This window comes from Silene latifolia, chromosome 4, assembly GCF_048544455.1.
Source record: "Silene latifolia isolate original U9 population chromosome 4, ASM4854445v1, whole genome shotgun sequence".
Lineage (NCBI taxonomy): Eukaryota > Viridiplantae > Streptophyta > Magnoliopsida > Caryophyllales > Caryophyllaceae > Silene > Silene latifolia.
Window position 1 is genome coordinate 105,660,338 of NC_133529.1, and position 17,671 is coordinate 105,678,008.

The window sequence follows — 17,671 nt, forward strand, 5'->3', positions numbered from 1 at the left end:
TCCGTAATTGTTAGCCGGTTGTAACTTGACATAAATTTGGAGATATTAGGTGTTCAGTTGGCAATCAGATTCAAATTCAAAAGGAGATAATATAAATAGAATGTCGTCTATACATCAGAAAAGGAGCATTCTTCTCCATATTAGGAAATGCTACAACACAAGAATACAGTGTAATTTTACAAGTTACGAGCATCCCGCAGAAGAGGAAAGAGAAAATATACAAATTCCATTATTCTATAAATGAGAGGCCGATTGATTGATACATTATCCACATTTGTAAGAGTACTATGGCACACAGAAAACTGAAGATGAGAGGCTTTTCAGTTTTCAAAGACTACCAATTATCCTTGACAATTTTGGACTTTTCGAGTATGACTTTGCCTTCCTTATACTTCTGTGATTCCTCATACGCTCGTTCATACTTCCAACCAAGTACCTCATGGCAATCCGAGCAGTAGACATCTGCAACTGTGTGGAGACCAGTCATGAGGTGTCTGTCCTCTTTCGGGCCAACATCGATGTTCATTGCATGAGAAAACAGAAATGCCCTACTATTTTTCCCCTGAATGAGAGTAAAATTCAATACGACGACAGTCAGAGAACACTTTTGATAGAGGCTGAATCTGAATGCTTTTGTATTTGATGTTCATCACAGAAATTTTCATCTATTTGATGTACGCCATCACAATTCACAAATGTAAAACTCGGAACATCTTAAACTGACTCCTAAACTCATTAATATTATTGCGCCAAGGAATGAACATATTAGATAGATGAATTGCCAACATAATCAATCGACTTGTCGATTATCTTTGTTCGTTTACTACTGACTCCTAAACTCGTTAATTGTGCTTTGTTTGTTTATTCACTGCTGCAGCATTTATATACTGTACTAGTCACCAACAAATTCAGATATACATGAAAATACTTGAAAACAAATCTTTAACTCTTTTCAAGTATCAAAGACATATTCCAAATTGTATTTCCAAATTAATCCAAAAATGACAAAGAAAAGCAATTGAAAATAGAAAATGGAGGCATCAACATTACCTGGAACGCTTTAGAAATGATATCATCGTGGAGAGCAACGTTGTTTCGACAATTATAGCAACTGTAGAGCCTAGGGCCAATCAATCCCGCCATGAAAAATGAAAACAATTCCACAATTCTCCCTATGATTCACGAAACACACACAGAAAAATCTAAAGAGGCAATCACTGCTGAGGTCAATTTTGTAATTACAGTTCTCAAACTCCTTTCTGCGTCTCAATTATTTGTTTACTTTTATATTTCTTAATTAAAAGTAAACAAATGATTGAGACGGAGAGGGTACTTACTTTGTGAAACTTAATCAAGACAGACCTGAAGATGCTGCCCTTGACCAATTATTTAGTAAATATAATAGCTGTTGAAGACAGAAAGATGATCATATATAAGAACGAACATCACACAAGGGTTAATCATAATTAGAAATGTAAGGAAAACAAGTAGAATAGTGACAAACAAACAAACAACAAGAAAAGAGTTAAGTTTAGAGAGGGAGACATACATACCACGTTGAGATTAAAGGAGGAAGATTAGTGTTGAGAGAATTAGACAATTAGTGCAGTGTCGGGAAGAAGCGACAAAAATGTAGGGTTTGTGAATGAATTCTGATCATCTCTCATTATTAACCTTTCTGGGATGGGAACTTGATTCTTAGGTGGGGTTTGGGGGTTAACTCATTATCTACTCTAGAATCCATTTTTGAAATAATGGTGAAAAATAAAATATTTGTCGTTTTGGGTCGTTTTTGAAAATATTTGTCAAAATGGTGTCCACGTAGGCTCGGGATTTCTAGACCTAAAACACGCCACTACCAATGGCGTGTTTATAATGAGTACGGAAAGAAACTTCATTAAAAAATGGACTAAAAAAACACGCCATTGGGAATGGCGGGTTTCGGAGGGGAAACACGCCACCCCTAATGGCGTGTCTTATATAATTTTTTTTTTTTTTTTTAAGTTCAGTCAGTTGAGGAAAAAAATTGTTGTAAAGACACGCCACTACTAATGGCGTGTTTCCTTCACAAAACACGCCTTTAGTAGTGGCGTGTTTCAGGTCTAGAAATCCCGAGCCTACGTGGACACCATTTTGACAAATATTTTCAAAACCGACCCAAAACGACAAATATTTTATTTTTGACCATTATTTCAAAAATGGACTCTCTACTCTAATTATTTGCTTTCATTTTTTTTAAACCCAAAATAGAAATGAATCACACACAAACAAAATACTCCCTCTTATTCTACATAAACTTCCCTCTTTCCTTTTTCATCTATTCACAATATCTTCCCTATTACCTTATTTAGTAAAGTTTTATACTTATTTTAATGACCTTATCCCACAACAATACCCCACCTCAACTCACAACAATACTTATTTTAATCAACTTACCCCACAACAATACTTATTTTAATCACCTCACCCACAATAATACCCCACAATACCTTCCATCTCTCCAATTACAAAACCCCGCTACAATACTTTACCTTATTTTAATCCCTCTCCTTAATTCTAGTGCCTCCCATGAATAGGGAGGTTTATCTAGAATAAGAGGGAGTATATAAAATGAACGGAAATAAAACACAACACAAACTAAAAAGCATAAAATGGTACTAACCTGGCCAAGACACTCACTCCTCTTATGTCTTGTTGCATCAAACGGAAAAGATGGTCGGGGATGTCATCCAATCCCCAAATCACCACATGTTGTGCTTGAGCCACTCCCACATTTGCTAGCCAATTTGCGCAACCATTCGCTTCTCTATAAATGTGATGCACCTCAATGTTCCAAGGGTAATCATTAAAAAAACATCTACAAATTTGGACTAGATGGGAATGAGCGGATGGCAGCTCTTATTTCGCGCCCATCGGCTTAATTATTACTTGGGAATCCGTCTGGATAACTAAGTGGGAAACAACCTCTCAAGCATTAACCCACGTTTTACAGCCATTAATTCCACTCTTGTGACCGTTGTCATGCCTAGTCTCTCCGTGAATGCAAGTAGCATAATCCCAACCGAGTCTCGAAAAACTTTACCTGCCCCCAATATTCCTAGGTTACCCTTTGATGCACCATCAATATTAAGAACAACCCACCCTTCCGGTGGTGCAACCCATCTCACAAACATTTTGTGGCAACGAGTTCTGTTCGACTCTACTAGCAAGTCGATTGATTCCTTTGCATTCTTTACTTCCCAAATTCGTTGCATTAGGAACGTGAAAGTGCTCGTTGGGATATCATCAGCCCATCCCAAACTCCGACAATTCTGCCACCCCCAAATCCACCACACAACAATACTAAAAGAAGTCGGCCACGTATCTGAACCCATTGTTCTAGGGACCGAAAGGTTCGAAACAACCCAATTACGCAAAGAACCTTCCTCAAAAAGTTGATTCGAAATAGATGAGGAAAATAAACTTCATACCTTACGTGTTTCTCCACAGTCACGAAGAAGATGAAGCGTTGTCTCTTTAATTAAGCCGCAGCTCTCACATGTAGGATAGTCAACAAATCCTCGTCTTGCTCGATTCACATTAGACATTGCTCTATCATGTAGAATTAACCATAAGAAAAGACGGATTCCTTGAGGAACCCACATCTTCCATGGCAATTTCCAAAAGCTCTCAGGTCCGCAAAATCATCATTTATAATTAAACTTATCGCTGATTTTATTGTAAAACTCCCCGACGGACTTTGTACCCAATATAAAGCATCACCATTGTCGATGTCTCCTACCACTTTCGTATGATGCAATGGTTTGTAATATTTCGGCTGGGAGATACTCAGCAAAAGCTCCCATTTCCAACTCGTGTTATCATCCACATGTCATCAACATAGATGTCTTGTAATTGGAAGGGGATGTCCGTCGTAACGAACTCCACCAGTTGACGGTCAGTAGCTCAGCTTTAAGCCCAAACCGTGGTTTTTCCATTGCCAATTAACGAGTTCACACCTCTTTTAAGTGTGTCAACAACTTCTATGATTCCTCGCCATACATTCGAACAAGCTTGCTTTGGTTCGAACAGTTTATATCACAACGTCCTTGACAATATTTGTGCCTTAGAAATCGAGCCCACAAAGAATTCGGTTCCGACAACATCCTCCTCCCCAACTTCGCCATGAAAGCCACATTTACCTGTCTCATAGAACGAATCCACATGCCCCTTTTCTACTTCAATCTCGTGACCATATCCCAAGATACAAGGCTGAGGCCTCGCTTCTCCGGGTTCACCCCCCATAAGTGTAATACCCGCCATTTTAAGGGCTCGTTGACCAATTCTTTGACCGTGATGACTGATGACCCTTGTGAGACATGGGATACAAGAGATGTGCATGGTCAAGGAACGGACTTGGAACTCGACCAAGTAGCTGTTACTCGGCCGAGTAATGGTGACTCGATCGAGTAAGTGTAAGTCGATCGAGTAGGTGCTTACTCGACCGAGTATCAGCGTGTCAGTGTAGATACCCAGTATCTGCTGAGGCTCCAACAAACACCCGATGATTATCGGACTATAACATGCTTTGGAATCGCGGCGTTTGATCGACAATTTGTGTACAACTTTACGTCGGAAAACTTAAAACGATTTCGAAAATAAAACATTTCAAAACTTTTCAAAAGTACCTGGAGTGTTTAATGCACAACGACGGGGCCGCAATGACACTAACTAGAGTCAAAACCGACACCGGACCAAAAACCGACTCAAAAATTCAAATCCCGACTCCAATAACGAGTCAAACCGAGTCAACCACCAAAAACAAAACATTCAAAGCCTTTTATACTAAGTGATGGGGCATATTCTGCACCGCTGACCAAGTCAACATATTGAGCAAGGTCAAAGATATCCACAGCAAGTCAACGACTTATACAGCCTAGCCGATGCAGCCCATCGGCCTGTCACCTGGGTCTCGGCATGGCAACCAGCCAGCCGGGGCACATATCCGCGTACTCATATCCAAAGACCCCTCGGCCGGCCTGCCATGGGTCCATCGGCCGAGGGTAGAACGGTCTTTCCACCTGCTAGCCACTTGGCCACTTGGCCACTACGTGACAAAAGGTGAAAGTCTATAAATACTCCTCAACCCTCATTTAGGAAAGGATCCACAATTTAACCTAAGAATCACTATTCATCTGGTAATATCTTCCTTATCTCTCTACAATATATACTTCGCCAAGTAACCACGACTTATCTCTCTAAGTTAACTGACTTGAGCGTCGGAGTGACTTCGCTCGGTCCAAAGCCGAGCCCTCAGTTTGTTCATCGTTTCAGGAGACCGAAAGGAGGATTCAAGCCAAGACCTCATTCTACAAGCACGGGTGGTAACTAATAACTGCTCTGGAATTACACCCGGAACAATTGGCGCCGTCTGTGGGGATCCTGGCCAAACCGGTCACGTATGAGGCCGACGCGGTCTGCAAGAAATCAAATAGATCCTGGCCAAACCGGTCTGCAAGAAATCAAACGAGAGTTACATAAAAGAAGTAAAACAAAGCTCTAAAACAGGAACATAACAGGCAAAGATGGGCCTCACACCGACCCCACTCACCCTGGTTGAGGGCCGGTATGAGGCCGACGCGGCAAAGCAGCTCATCCTGAAGAATAATCGAGTGGGGCAACCATCCCTTCTCAAAGATCAAAAAAGTGACGCCCGCTTCTCATCCGCAAAGAAGAGGGACCATCAAGCGTCCATCTTAACCTTACCCCGGAGATACATTTCTCATATTCTCCCGGTTCACACCGCAAGTAAACAAGGCTCTGGAAAGGCCGAGGCAATGGGTAATCATCCGGCACTTGGACGTACACCCATCGCCGTTGCCAGTCCTTGCAAGAAGTAAGCTTGGACACGGAGACGTAGCCTGGCTCCGTCTGCACGCTGTACCACCCCACTTTACCAGAGATTGACGACCGAAGATGATGAAGGCGGCGGAATAAGTTAACTGTTGGGATCTCCCCCCTGAAGAGACAGAGCCACACAAAGCCGACTATCGTCCTAACGGCCAACGGATGCAGTTGAGCCACAGCGACGTTCATAGCTTTGACAATGGCCGAGACGTATTCATTCAAAGGAAACCGGAGCCCATACTCCAGGTGCCTGATATATACGCCGATATGGCCTGGGAGGGCAACAGACCGCTTTGACCCTCCTCGGGGATAACAATTTTGTACCCCTCACCGAAGGAGAAATGACCCTCGAAAAGAGCTTCACCGGAACAACGGGCGAATTTATCGAACCAGGCACGGTCAATACTAGTCGAACAGGCCTCGCCGTGATCCGGGAGATGCGGCCTCTCCCCATCAGAAGGAGTCCTCTCATCACCATCATCATCAGCATCATCATCTTCATCCTCCCATTCCTCCAAAATTTGTGGATTAACTTCGGGAGAAGGAGACCTAGGACCCCCGGACCTTAACGGGATGGCGTCTAGTACCCCCTCTTCATCAAGACGCGACATGGAACCCCCCGGCGTAGGGCTACTGGGTCCGGCGTCAGCAGAAGACATGGTAGCAACAATTAACAAGTTAAAAAGTTGAGATATGCATTCTATCTGCCTCGGCCATGCCGACGGTAAAAACGAAGGCACTCAATTAATAACGCAAGAAGACAAGTGAAGTATGGTGATCAAAAAAGCCCCGGCCAAGCCGAGGGCGAATAAGACAAACTTTATTGAAGATAACTGAAAGGAGAATACAGACGACGGCCGTCCCCATAGGGATAAGCCTAAACACAACCTACCAAGAGTTTTACAAACAAAACAAGGTAAAGAAAAGCAAAAGATTACAAACATATCACTTGAAGCGCCAAAAGATGGCAGGGAGGAAAGGCTCAATAGTTGGCCCCCGAACAGCTAAAGCTATCCGAGATGCCGGGTGAGTCTGGTGACGACCGCCCGTCTCCCTATGCCTGTTGCTGCCCTCCATCGGTAGCAGCAGCGTCTTCGGTGGCCGGGTCAGGAGAAGGCTCGACATTTTCAAGTGCCTTTAGCCTCTCAGCCTCCTTCACCTTTGCATCATAGGCCGCCTTGGCCTTGGCCTCACTGCCTCGAGCGCCTTCGCCGCCTCCGCCTTCTCCGCAGCCCCTGTTTCGCAAAGATCGGCCATCTCATCCAGTGGTCAAATTTTTCCCACGGGAAGGAGCCTTCGGGAAGAGCTTGATTGCCTCCTGGTCGCCTCCTCGGCCTGGTCCCGAAATTGGGCGCACATTTTAGGGATAAGCTCAGTTTGAAGCATCTCAATATCCTTCTCCTTTTGAGCAAGGATAGCCCTTGTGTCCCTGTGCGCCTCCGACTGGGCATGGAACATATCCTTCCACTCTTCCCTTTTGGCAACCACGGCGTCATGAGCGCCCTTATACCTGTCCCGCTCCTCCATCAACTTGGCGGTGGCGGCATCAGCAGCCTCAACTTTGGCCCTCTCGGCCAATAGCCGCTTCTCAGCTTCCTCCTCACGATTTCGGGAAGCAAGGAGGTCCAGCTTAGCCTTCCCGGCTTCCCCCTTTGCAGCGGAGAGATCAAGCTTAAGCCGTTCGATCAATGGCCCAGTTTGGGCCATGGCCTTTTCTTGCTCCATAATGTGGGAGCCGGCTAGTTGAGTCCACTTCGCCAGCCTCTTGCATATTTTCGTACCCTCTGCCACAAGCTCGGTGGGGGGAATCTTCTGAAGCAAGGAGTCAGCGGTGGCACTTCTATCGCCCGCCTTCTCAGGCTGCTTCTCTAGCTGCCGCTCAGTGAGAACGGCGACTGCCGACGGCGGATCTACAAAAAATTTACACAGAGCATCCATGTCAACATGCATTGACACATCAGAGAGTCTGTCATCGGGAATGTCCAACGAACCAGCTAAATCTGAACCGCAAGTTAGATCCGTACCAGTCTGGACCCTCTTGAATGGAGGGCCGGCTGAGTCTTTCTTCTCCCCGGCAACGGTGGAAACAGACGGTGGCTCCTTTCTCTTATTTGGAGGAGGAGGGCCCCTCGCAACGGTCACCACCTCCCCAGAGATATCAACGACCTCCACATGCTCCTTCTGAACCGCTGGGGTCGAAGAGGGAGTTGGCACAGACGCCGTCGCCAACCTAGACGCCGCCTTCTTTGTTCTCTTCGGCACGCCTCCGAGAACCCGTACTTGGGCCGCCGCCGGATCCAGTGCCTTCAGCTGCTTGTCCATGAGTTCGTTGGGAGCCAGTCTACGATCACTCGCGTCAGCCGTAGGATGCCGCTGAACGACCTTCCCGTCCTTATCAAGCCCTAACCTCTTCAAGGTCCTCTCAGACAGATCCTGGCCAAACCGGTCTGCAAGAAATCAAACGAGAGTTACATAAAAGAAGTAAAACAAAGCTCTAAAACAGGAACATAACAGGCAAAGATGGGCCTCACACCGACCCCACTCACCCTGGTTGAGGGCCGGTATGAGGCCGACGCGGCAAAGCAGCTCATCCTGAAGAATAATCTGAGTCGGGGGCAGCCATCCCTTCTCAAAGATCAACAATTTGACGCCCGCTTCTCATCCGCAGTAAGAGGGACCATCGAAGCGTCCATCTTAACCTTACCCCGGGAGATACATTTCTCATATTCTCCCCGGTTCTCACACCGCAAGTAAACAAGGCTCTGGAAAGGCCGAGGCAATGGGTAATCATCCGGCACTTGGACGTACACCCATCGCCGTTGCCAGTCCTTGCAAGAAGTAAGCTTGGACACAGAGACGTAGCCTGGCTCCGTCTGCACGCTGTACCACCCCACTTTACCAGAGATTGACGGCCGAAGATGATGAAGGCGGCGGAATAAGTTAACTGTTGGGATCTCCCCCCTGAAGAGACAGAGCCACACAAAGCCGACTATCGTCCTAACGGCCAACGGATGCAGTTGAGCCACAACGACGTTCATAGCTTTGACGATGGCCGAGACGTATTCATTCAAAGGAAACCGGAGCCCATACTCCAGGTGCCTGATATATACGCCGATATGGCCCGGGGGAGGGCAACAGACCGCCTGACCCTCCTCGGGGATAACAATTTTGTACCCCTCACCGAAGGAGAAATGACCCTCGAAAAGAGCTTCACCGGAACAACGGGCGAATTTATCGAACCAGGCACGATCAATACTAGTCGAACAGGCCTCGCCGTGATCCGGGAGATGCGGCCTCTCCCCATCAGAAGGAGTCCTCTCATCACCATCATCATCAGCATCATCATCTTCATCCTCCCATTCCTCCAAAATTTGTGGATTAACTTCGGGAGAAGGAGACCTAGGACCCCCGGACCTTAACGGGATGGCGTCTAGTACCCCCTCTTCATCAAGACGCGACAGGGAACCCCCCGGCGTAGGGCTACTGGGTCCGGCGTCAGCAGAAGACATGGTAGCAACAATTAACAAGTTAAAAAGTTGAGAAAAATTTGTTTGTTTACCTTGAAGAAAAGCACCAGCCGAGGTAACAACTCTGAAGATTAGAAGAAAAAGAAGCCCTTGAAAGTTTAGAGAGAAGAAAATTTTGGAGAATGAAATTGGTGGCCAATTTCACGGAATAACTGCCCTATTTATAGGGGAAAGCCCATGAAGAAGGACCAATCAGGGCACAGCCCATGAAGCGTCAACCAATCAGCGTACAGACACGTGTCAGACATGCAACCACGGAATGTCAATCGTTGTAACAGTTGAACGTCAATCAATGCAACAGTGACCAAACGTCTTCAACACGCCCATTCATATCTCCTTGCCTATTCATCTTCCTCAACGAATTCCTAGGTATCTGTTCTCCGCCGGCCACATGATCAACCAAGCTAGGTAGCACCGGCCGGGGGAAATCAAAAACAACCGGCACTCTCAACCCTGGTCTCGGCCAGCGTCACTTTCTTTTTTCCACATCGGATGTCCTTTACACACCCATGTGGAGGGGGGATAAGATATGGTACGGCCTAAGCAGAACCAGGCCGAGGTAGAAGAAGCCGATGCAGTAGAAGAAGCCGATGCAGAAATTTTTTTTGCAAATTACTTACGCAGAATATACGCTCAACATACATCGGAGCCCATACCACGGCATAGACTACGCTGGGGGCAAATTGATGGGGCATATTCTGCACCGCTGACCAAGTCAACATATTGAGCAAGGTCAAAGATATCCACAGCAAGTCAACGACTTATACAGCCTAGCCGATGCAGCCCATCGGCCTGTCACCTGGGTCTCGGCATGGCAACCAGCCAGCCGGGGCACATATCCGCGTACTCATATCCAAAGACCCCTCGGCCGGCCTGCCATGGGTCCATCGGCCGAGGGTAGAACGGTCTTTCCACCTGCTAGCCACTTGGCCACTTGGCCACTACGTGACAAAAGGTGAAAGTCTATAAATACTCCTCAACCCTCATTTAGGAAAGGATCCACAATTTAACCTAAGAATCACTATTCATCTGGTAATATCTTCCTTATCTCTCTACAATATATACTTCGCCAAGTAACCACGACTTATCTCTCTAAGTTAACTGACTTGAGCGTCGGAGTGAGTTCGCTCGGTCCAAAGCCGAGCCCTCAGTTTGTTCATCGTTTCAGGAGACCGAAAGGAGGATTCAAGCCAAGACCTCATTCTACAAGCACGGGTGGTAACTAATAACTGCTCTGGAATTACACCCGGAACACTAAGATTTCTCGGATTCATGAATGGTCAAGTACCAAACATGTGACTACAAATCCTAGGATAGAACAAATCATGATTGCACTTGTGTGAAAGTGACAGGACAACTCGAAGACCCGCGACGTGGCTCGCGCCTCTTTGAGCAGCCCAGGTGGCCACGTCGCTCAAAACTCACACAACCACTCATTTTCCTATAAATACCCCTCAAATGCCCCCATTTGAGAAATCACGCGAGTGTCCGCCCCCTCTTTTCTCCCTTAAAATTCTCGACTCGACTTCTTAAGTCACAATCCGACGCGTATTTACCACCTACCGATCGTAAATACAAGCCTTACACATTGTTTGGTACCGTCATCGTGCATTAAATCACTTGACCGACCACTTCGACCACTACACCGTCACTAATCTTAATAAAACACTCTTTTTACTTACCAAAACGGTTTTAAACCGAGTCTTTTCCGACCAAACGAGTTATTACACTTACATCGGTTTCTCGCCATAACCAAACGTGTATGAGGGTGTAAAAATCCTTCTTTTATCATGTCTTCATTTGTTTTATGACTATAACATGCTAAAACACGCATAACACGATCCAAAACATGGGATAAACGAGCCAAAACTGAGTTTTAGCCTGAGGTAGAAGCCCCTTATTGTGCACATAGGCTCGCGCCTCAATGGGGTGCCCAGGTCAGAACTCAACCGTGTTTGTTCTCGTCTTTCCCCTTTAATCCATTTTCATATTTGTAATCGGTTTTCACCATTTCAAATATTTTCAAACCTTTTTAATTTATTTCATTTGTTTTTAACCATAAAACATTTTTCACCCTTGGTTCCTCATACCATGACGGTTAAATCCGTGTTTCGGTGATAATATTTGGTTAATAACATTTAAAAGGTATTTAAGGCCTTTTATTTCATTTCTTTACATTTTGGGAGGTATTTTAAAGCCTTTCATCATTTCTTTATATTTTCAAAACAAGCATATTAGTCACCAACACAAAGTCATCCTTGGTTCTACATACCATGCCGGATTTTAACCCGGGTACGATGACGAGTATCGACTAATTATATTCAAATGAACTTAAAACAATTAGTTCATAATTATTTTCAAAACTATTCATGTCAAGCTTGTCAAGTCGAATCCGACACCGAATGTCATCAAAATAATGATGATTATTCGAGTCCCGATCTTCAAATCAACAAATACGGTCTAGACGACCCTTTCAAACCAAATCGGGTCAAATACCCATTTTTCAATACGTTTTATAAACGTTTTTCAAATGGTCAGAGCACGACATGTAACCGTTGACTGACCCGCGCCTAAACAGGCCTTTCCTTTCTTATTTTCAAAACCAGGGGAGGCCCCCCTTACATCGCCGGCATGCTCGCGCCTCATATGGCCGCCTGGCACATGGCCTGTTCCCTTTCCAGCATTAGTCTAGGACGATCCCGACTTCGGTTAGCCCGAATATAGGACGGATCAGATGACTATTTGCTCATTCAAAAATCATATTTGTAAAATGCTTTACTAAGACAAATGGATCACGTTATGCACCATAAACCTAATACGGTAAATGGGTGTTTAACTTCCGTCTTGCATGCAAATCAATCATTAATCCAACCCGACATCTTATACTTGATACTTGGATTAAATCAACCGACTTAGAAAGCTCTCACATGTTAGGTTTAAATTATTGGATGCGCATTCATGCATTTAAACTGTTTTATCAACTTTTGCATTCAACCAACCAAGATCGATCAAGAGAGGCGCTGCCATGGGCGGGATTGGGTGTCTGATTAAGGGGCTTACCAATACGTACCTTCACCTCTTACTCAGAAACTTTGGATAGTGGACGACCTTATCCAGGGCGTACGAGAGTCATTCTAGAGATAGGATGCTAAAGAGGGACGATTCCTTATCTTTAGCACCTATGTCAAACACTGCTTTGTGCTTCGTTTGACCGAGGTATAAAGTGGATTCGAACGGGTTCCAAGCATCCCACAAATGCTTGGTGGCGACTCCGAACATCTCTAATCGTTTCGAGACCCTTACCGAGACGAAACCGACCGATCTAAAACGATCTGGTCGAAAGCATTTTTACGCCGCCAAGCGTGGCTTTCAAAAGACCGCTGCCTGTCCACAGATCGAAATGGGCTTGCAGGTGGGCCATGTCCACAGTCAGCGCAATAGTTTATATTTCGCGGACGTCGTGACTTATAACATTTCATTTATTTCTCCGTCACCTCTTAAACCTAATACTCTCTCTAACCTTTTATCTCTGACAACCTTGTCACATGTCACCCTACCATGAACCTATCAGGGGAAGTAGACAGTCTATGCTTGAGGTCGTCGAGTCAGGGTTGTCGCCGTCATCAGCATCGGTTATTCTTCAAGGTGAGTTTGTGATTGATTATCTTTTCTTCAGTAGCTTTGAGTAGTTTAGTGATAGGATACGATTGTTGTTATAGGATACAATAAGGAGTCTTGCGTGACGTGACGATGGATGCGTTCTATGGCTTTACAAAGGTAGGGTTTCCCCTACTCAGTCGATTATGTAATTGTTTATGTGTATTGCGGTTGTTATTTCTTGTTTACCATTGTTGTTGATATTGTGGAGATTGGTTAGAGGGGTGGTGATGGTTGTGGTTGAGATTTTTTGTGAGCCATGTTGAGAGATGGTCTCATTCCCATGTTCGCCTCTTGTGTCTCTCGTCATCAGGGGGATGTGCACATTAATGATCTCGGTTCGCTCGTTGTGATGAGCGGGAATTTGGTGGGCAAGACTGCAGTCCCCCACCGGCGGTGTGGGTTACCTGTTGCGATGAGTAATCAGTGATTGGTGGTTGTTGGAGGTGGTGGTTGACAGATTGCTTTACTATAGATGTTTCCACTACGTACATTGTTTGGTTATGCAGTTGACTGACCTCGTTTTATGTTTTCAAAACTTTGGCGATCCATTCGGGGATGGTGAGCAGTGATTTAGCAGATTGGATGTTGATGTTGCTTGTGGGATACGGATGGGATCGAGTCGCCACGCTGACGTTTTGCTAGGAGTCTCACCAGTAATGTCGGGGGATTTTCTTTTGACATGTTGTATAATTGTAATAATACATTTTTATATACTTACCTCGGGTAACCGAGATGGTAACGCCCTTACTTACTGGGGAAGGTCTTGTTAAGGTTCCTTGGTAAGTGGGGGTGTTACAAAGTGGTATCATCAGAGCGACGATTTTGGAACCTGAACCAATGAACTAAATGAACATAGGGTGTCAAATTAAAATGAACCTGGTGTATGTGTGTTGGGAGCCCTCTAATGTCGGTTTTGGGTGAGAAGGCTCCCTCATCTCAGAACTCCAGCCTTAACATACTTAAGCCAGTAAACGCGTGCAGGGAAAGGATAAGGGATTACGTGTATGATTGTTGTGTGGTATATGCCACTAACTGAATCTCTACGCATAAAATTAACAATATACAAAACTGAAGATGGGGTCGAATCAGTACGGAGTAGTTTTTAAGGTTAGTTCTAACTTGCTTATTAGCTAGTTTTACTAGATATAGTCTACATCACTCTACATCTTAGCCAATTTATTACTTCGGGTGTAGCTAAAAATGTTCATTTTCTAACGTTTACCCTTAATGAATAGGATAATACTCCGTATAACAATAAGACAAATAATGATAAAATAGAAACTAATCTTTATTTGGTATTCACTCCCATTTAACAGATTCTATACCTTTATAAAATAGGATAGTGATAGGGCGCCACCGGGTGACGCCCAAATTGGGTGCCACCCTATCACAACAATTGTTTATTGAAGGGGTCTCCATTCACCCCATGTGAGAGGGTGGCGCCTGTAACGACAAATTTTGTATCGCGATAACTGAAATACAAAACAAGGAAACAAAATGAGTTTTTATTAATATCAGAAAAGTTCGTGTACAATCTCTAATAATCCTCTGATTCTAACTAAACAAACAGGGTACGCGTGCACGATCCACGTAGGGGGTGCGCGTGTAGAGGGTGTATGCACTCTACGCGCGACGTTGACTTGTATTCTTGAGAGGGTCGGACGACTTGAGTCTCTCTTGAATGTTTGAATGTTTGAATATTCGAGTTTGAATGTTTGAGTTTTCTTGCGCAGGCGGCACGAATTTGTTGTGCTTGTTGACTGCTTACGTTGAATTTCACGAGATTTTCAGAGAGAATTCCAGAGCTTTTCTTTTCTTCGAGTTTTTTCTATCCTTTGAAATGAATGAACTTCGCTCTATTTATAGAAAAAGTCCGGGCTTTCTTGGGCTTAGGGTTGCGGGCCCATTTCTTGGCCCGTTTGCAATTTTAGCCCAATTTGACTTCTGTTTGGACCCGAATAACTCAGAATGACCCAAATTTGATTTAAAAGGGACAAAAATAATTAAGTTGAGTAATTTATTTATTATTAACTCAAATTAATTAATTTCTGTATTTTCGACATTTAAATAAAATTTTAATGCCTACAAATTGCCCCCTCGAGACCTTGTCATGCCCACTTTTGAAGTGTTTCAGCGTGGCGGGGTCTCGACACATTCTTTTGGTTTGACTTGGAAGTCGACGACCGTCCATCATGTTGCATCAATAGCATTTTTTTTTTCGGCCATCCTGTCATTATTTGACTTGGCGGATGGTTGGCGACTCCTCTCGATATTTATATCACCCTGGCCATTTTGTAACCTTGGCGGGTAAGAGTCGAATTTTTATTACCCTGATCATTTTGTAATCGTTAAATAACCTCAACGACATTTGAATTTTTAACACCCTGGTTATTTTATAACCTTGACGGACATTTGAATTTTTATCACCTTGGTCATTTGTAACCTCGACGAATGACACTTGATTTTTTCGCCTCCCAGATAATTTTGTAACCTTGACGGATGATATTTGAATTTTTATAATCCGGTAATTTTATCTCCAGTTGGTCAACGATTTGTCCATTTGCTCGAGCATTTTTTTTGAAACAAAATGAATTTACCCATTTAACTAAGAATATATACTCATAACTTCTTGGGTAAGCAATTTGCTAAAACAGAATTTGTTTTAAACCGACCTGATCATTCCAGTAAATTCTCCAAAGCTTATTTTACTGGTTCCTTTAAGAGGTGGAACGGCTTGATTTTACTTGTAGGACAAGCACTTTAATTTTCTAATCATAAATTCCTTCTATATATACTTCTCAACGTATGCATCTTTATATCACATTTCACACAAGCTTTACGTTCTTCAAATAAGAGGTACTCCTTAATGACTCCATTGTTCATTCTTTGGTCCTTTAAATCTTGCTTGTGGTTTATATTTATACTTGACCATGTTATCACCATTTTTTCCTTGTACGTTTTTTTTTTGAACTCATATGGTCACTTGTTTAGCTTTTATGAATTAAGCTTGATACTGACTCAGGTTGTTCAGTTTCCTTCCTTTGTGTTTATTCCATTTAAAAAATCTGTCTTTCTCCTTTCCTTATGCAGCCATTGCTATGTTAATTATTCATGGATAGATGAATACTTGAATTTGTGCTTGATAGGTGTAAGTCGAATCGAGAGTGGCGAACTGTTTCGACTTTCTTTGGAGCCGTCTTGTTCCTCGAAAGCAGGACGACACTGACGATTGAGCGAGTAAAGTAATTACTAGTTTCTTTATTGTGCATAGCAGCTGCCCATATCATCGACGTCGAAGAACAGAGGTACTTTCGTTGTACTTTACATAGGAAGAGAGTGTCTTAATATTCTTTCTTGATTGAGTTTGCTTGCTAGGAAGATATTTAGCTACTACTTAGTTCCAGTAGACGGACTGATATTCTTAAAAATTGCGAGTGTTCTCTCTTTGATTCTCAACGAGATATTTTTTGAACTGGTTTGTCAGGGGGTATATTGGTTTGAAGTTAACAAGCCCAAGCCCCACTTTTGATGAAGACCTACTGTATATCATTGCTTAAAATATTGCCTCCCAAGGCTTTAGGGGTAATGTAATAGAGAAGGTTCTTCATGGTTTCAGAGTTTTTTTTTTTTAATTATAGGGTACTCAATTTTCCTCCTGCACATTAGTTCATAGAGTGTAGTATACAATTACGAATCTTTTTTTTTTTTTTTTTTTTTTTTTCTTCTTCTGAGGGATGCATACTTCATTAGTCTTTTTCTAATATTATGAATAATTATGGTGAGAAGCATTTGTCTTCGTAAAGGAGAAGGGACCGTCTTCGTATTAAGCTTAGGCCTGCTATTTGATTTTCTGCCACTTTTATACTTCCAAATGATGAGATGGATACAAACTTGAGTGAGTTTTCCTCTTTTTTTTTTTTTAACAATCTTAGGTAAGTTTACAACCATATGGTGGGATTGTGCAATTTGGGTTTACATGTTCATCCTCTCTATCAATTTGTACAAGACTTTACGTCTGCTTGTGTGTGCATCTCATTTTTTGCTTTGTTCTTGTCTCACAATTAACATATGTAGTAGCTTCGTCATTTTAGTACACCGAATTTGCATGGTCTTTTCTTAGTTTCATGGCGTCCAGACCGTAACCCTTCTTCTACTTGTTACTTGTTCTTTTGGCAGCTGATTGGAAACCACAAACCAGTATAAACACTCGGACAGCTGCTTTGTTGAGTGCTTTTTTTTTCTTTGTTCTTAGCCCCGACACCGGCAGGTACTCATGCTATTCTTTATTTTGTAATGGCATTAATTATAGGTTGAAACGTTGGTCTTTATTTGAATGATGAAGAGACCGTTTTGTGTTAAGCTTGAGGTTGAGATTTATATTTGATTTTCAGCCCATTTCCATGCTTTGTATATCTTAAAAATGTGCAAAGTACCTTCTTGCTGTGCTAGTTCTCCATCTTGCATTCTCTATTTTCACTATCTGCAGTAGCCCCTTTTTTTTTTAATTCGTTGAGGAAGCATATATATATATTTTTTTATGATTTGGATCTTCTTGTTTTCCTTTGCAGTTTCGAAAGTGAGACCGATTCCTTTGCAAT

General features: G+C 43.3%; 1 protein-coding gene across 2 annotated transcripts; it reads right to left on the reverse strand.

Moving 5' to 3' along the window:
* Positions 1-69: 69 nt before the first annotated feature.
* Positions 70-1,689, reverse strand: LOC141653719 (protein yippee-like At4g27745). 2 transcript variants are annotated; one of them, XM_074461563.1, is made up of 4 exons: positions 1,554-1,689; positions 1,338-1,405; positions 1,051-1,172; positions 70-562 (listed from the first exon to the last, which is right to left on the reverse strand). In XM_074461563.1, the coding sequence occupies exons 3-4, from the start codon at positions 1,141-1,143 to the stop codon at positions 335-337; spliced, it is 321 nt and encodes a 106-aa protein (XP_074317664.1). In that variant the 5' UTR covers positions 1,144-1,172; positions 1,338-1,405; positions 1,554-1,689; the 3' UTR covers positions 70-334. The 2 variants fall into 2 exon arrangements, with proteins under 2 accessions (XP_074317664.1, XP_074317665.1); XM_074461564.1 differs by lacking the exon at positions 1,554-1,689 and having other exon boundaries at positions 1,363-1,399.
* Positions 1,690-17,671: the final 15,982 nt, after the last annotated feature.

Bases quoted from the DNA above. Each gene is read 5' to 3' on its own strand.
- LOC141653719 (XM_074461563.1), bottom strand. From the start codon at position 1,143: ATGGCGGGATTGATTGGCCCTAGGCTCTACAGTTGCTATAATTGTCGA. The intron at 563-1,050 runs GTAATGTTGATG...ACTCTCATTCAG, and splicing joins TCATTTCTAAAGCGTTCCAG to GGGAAAAATAGTAGGGCATT.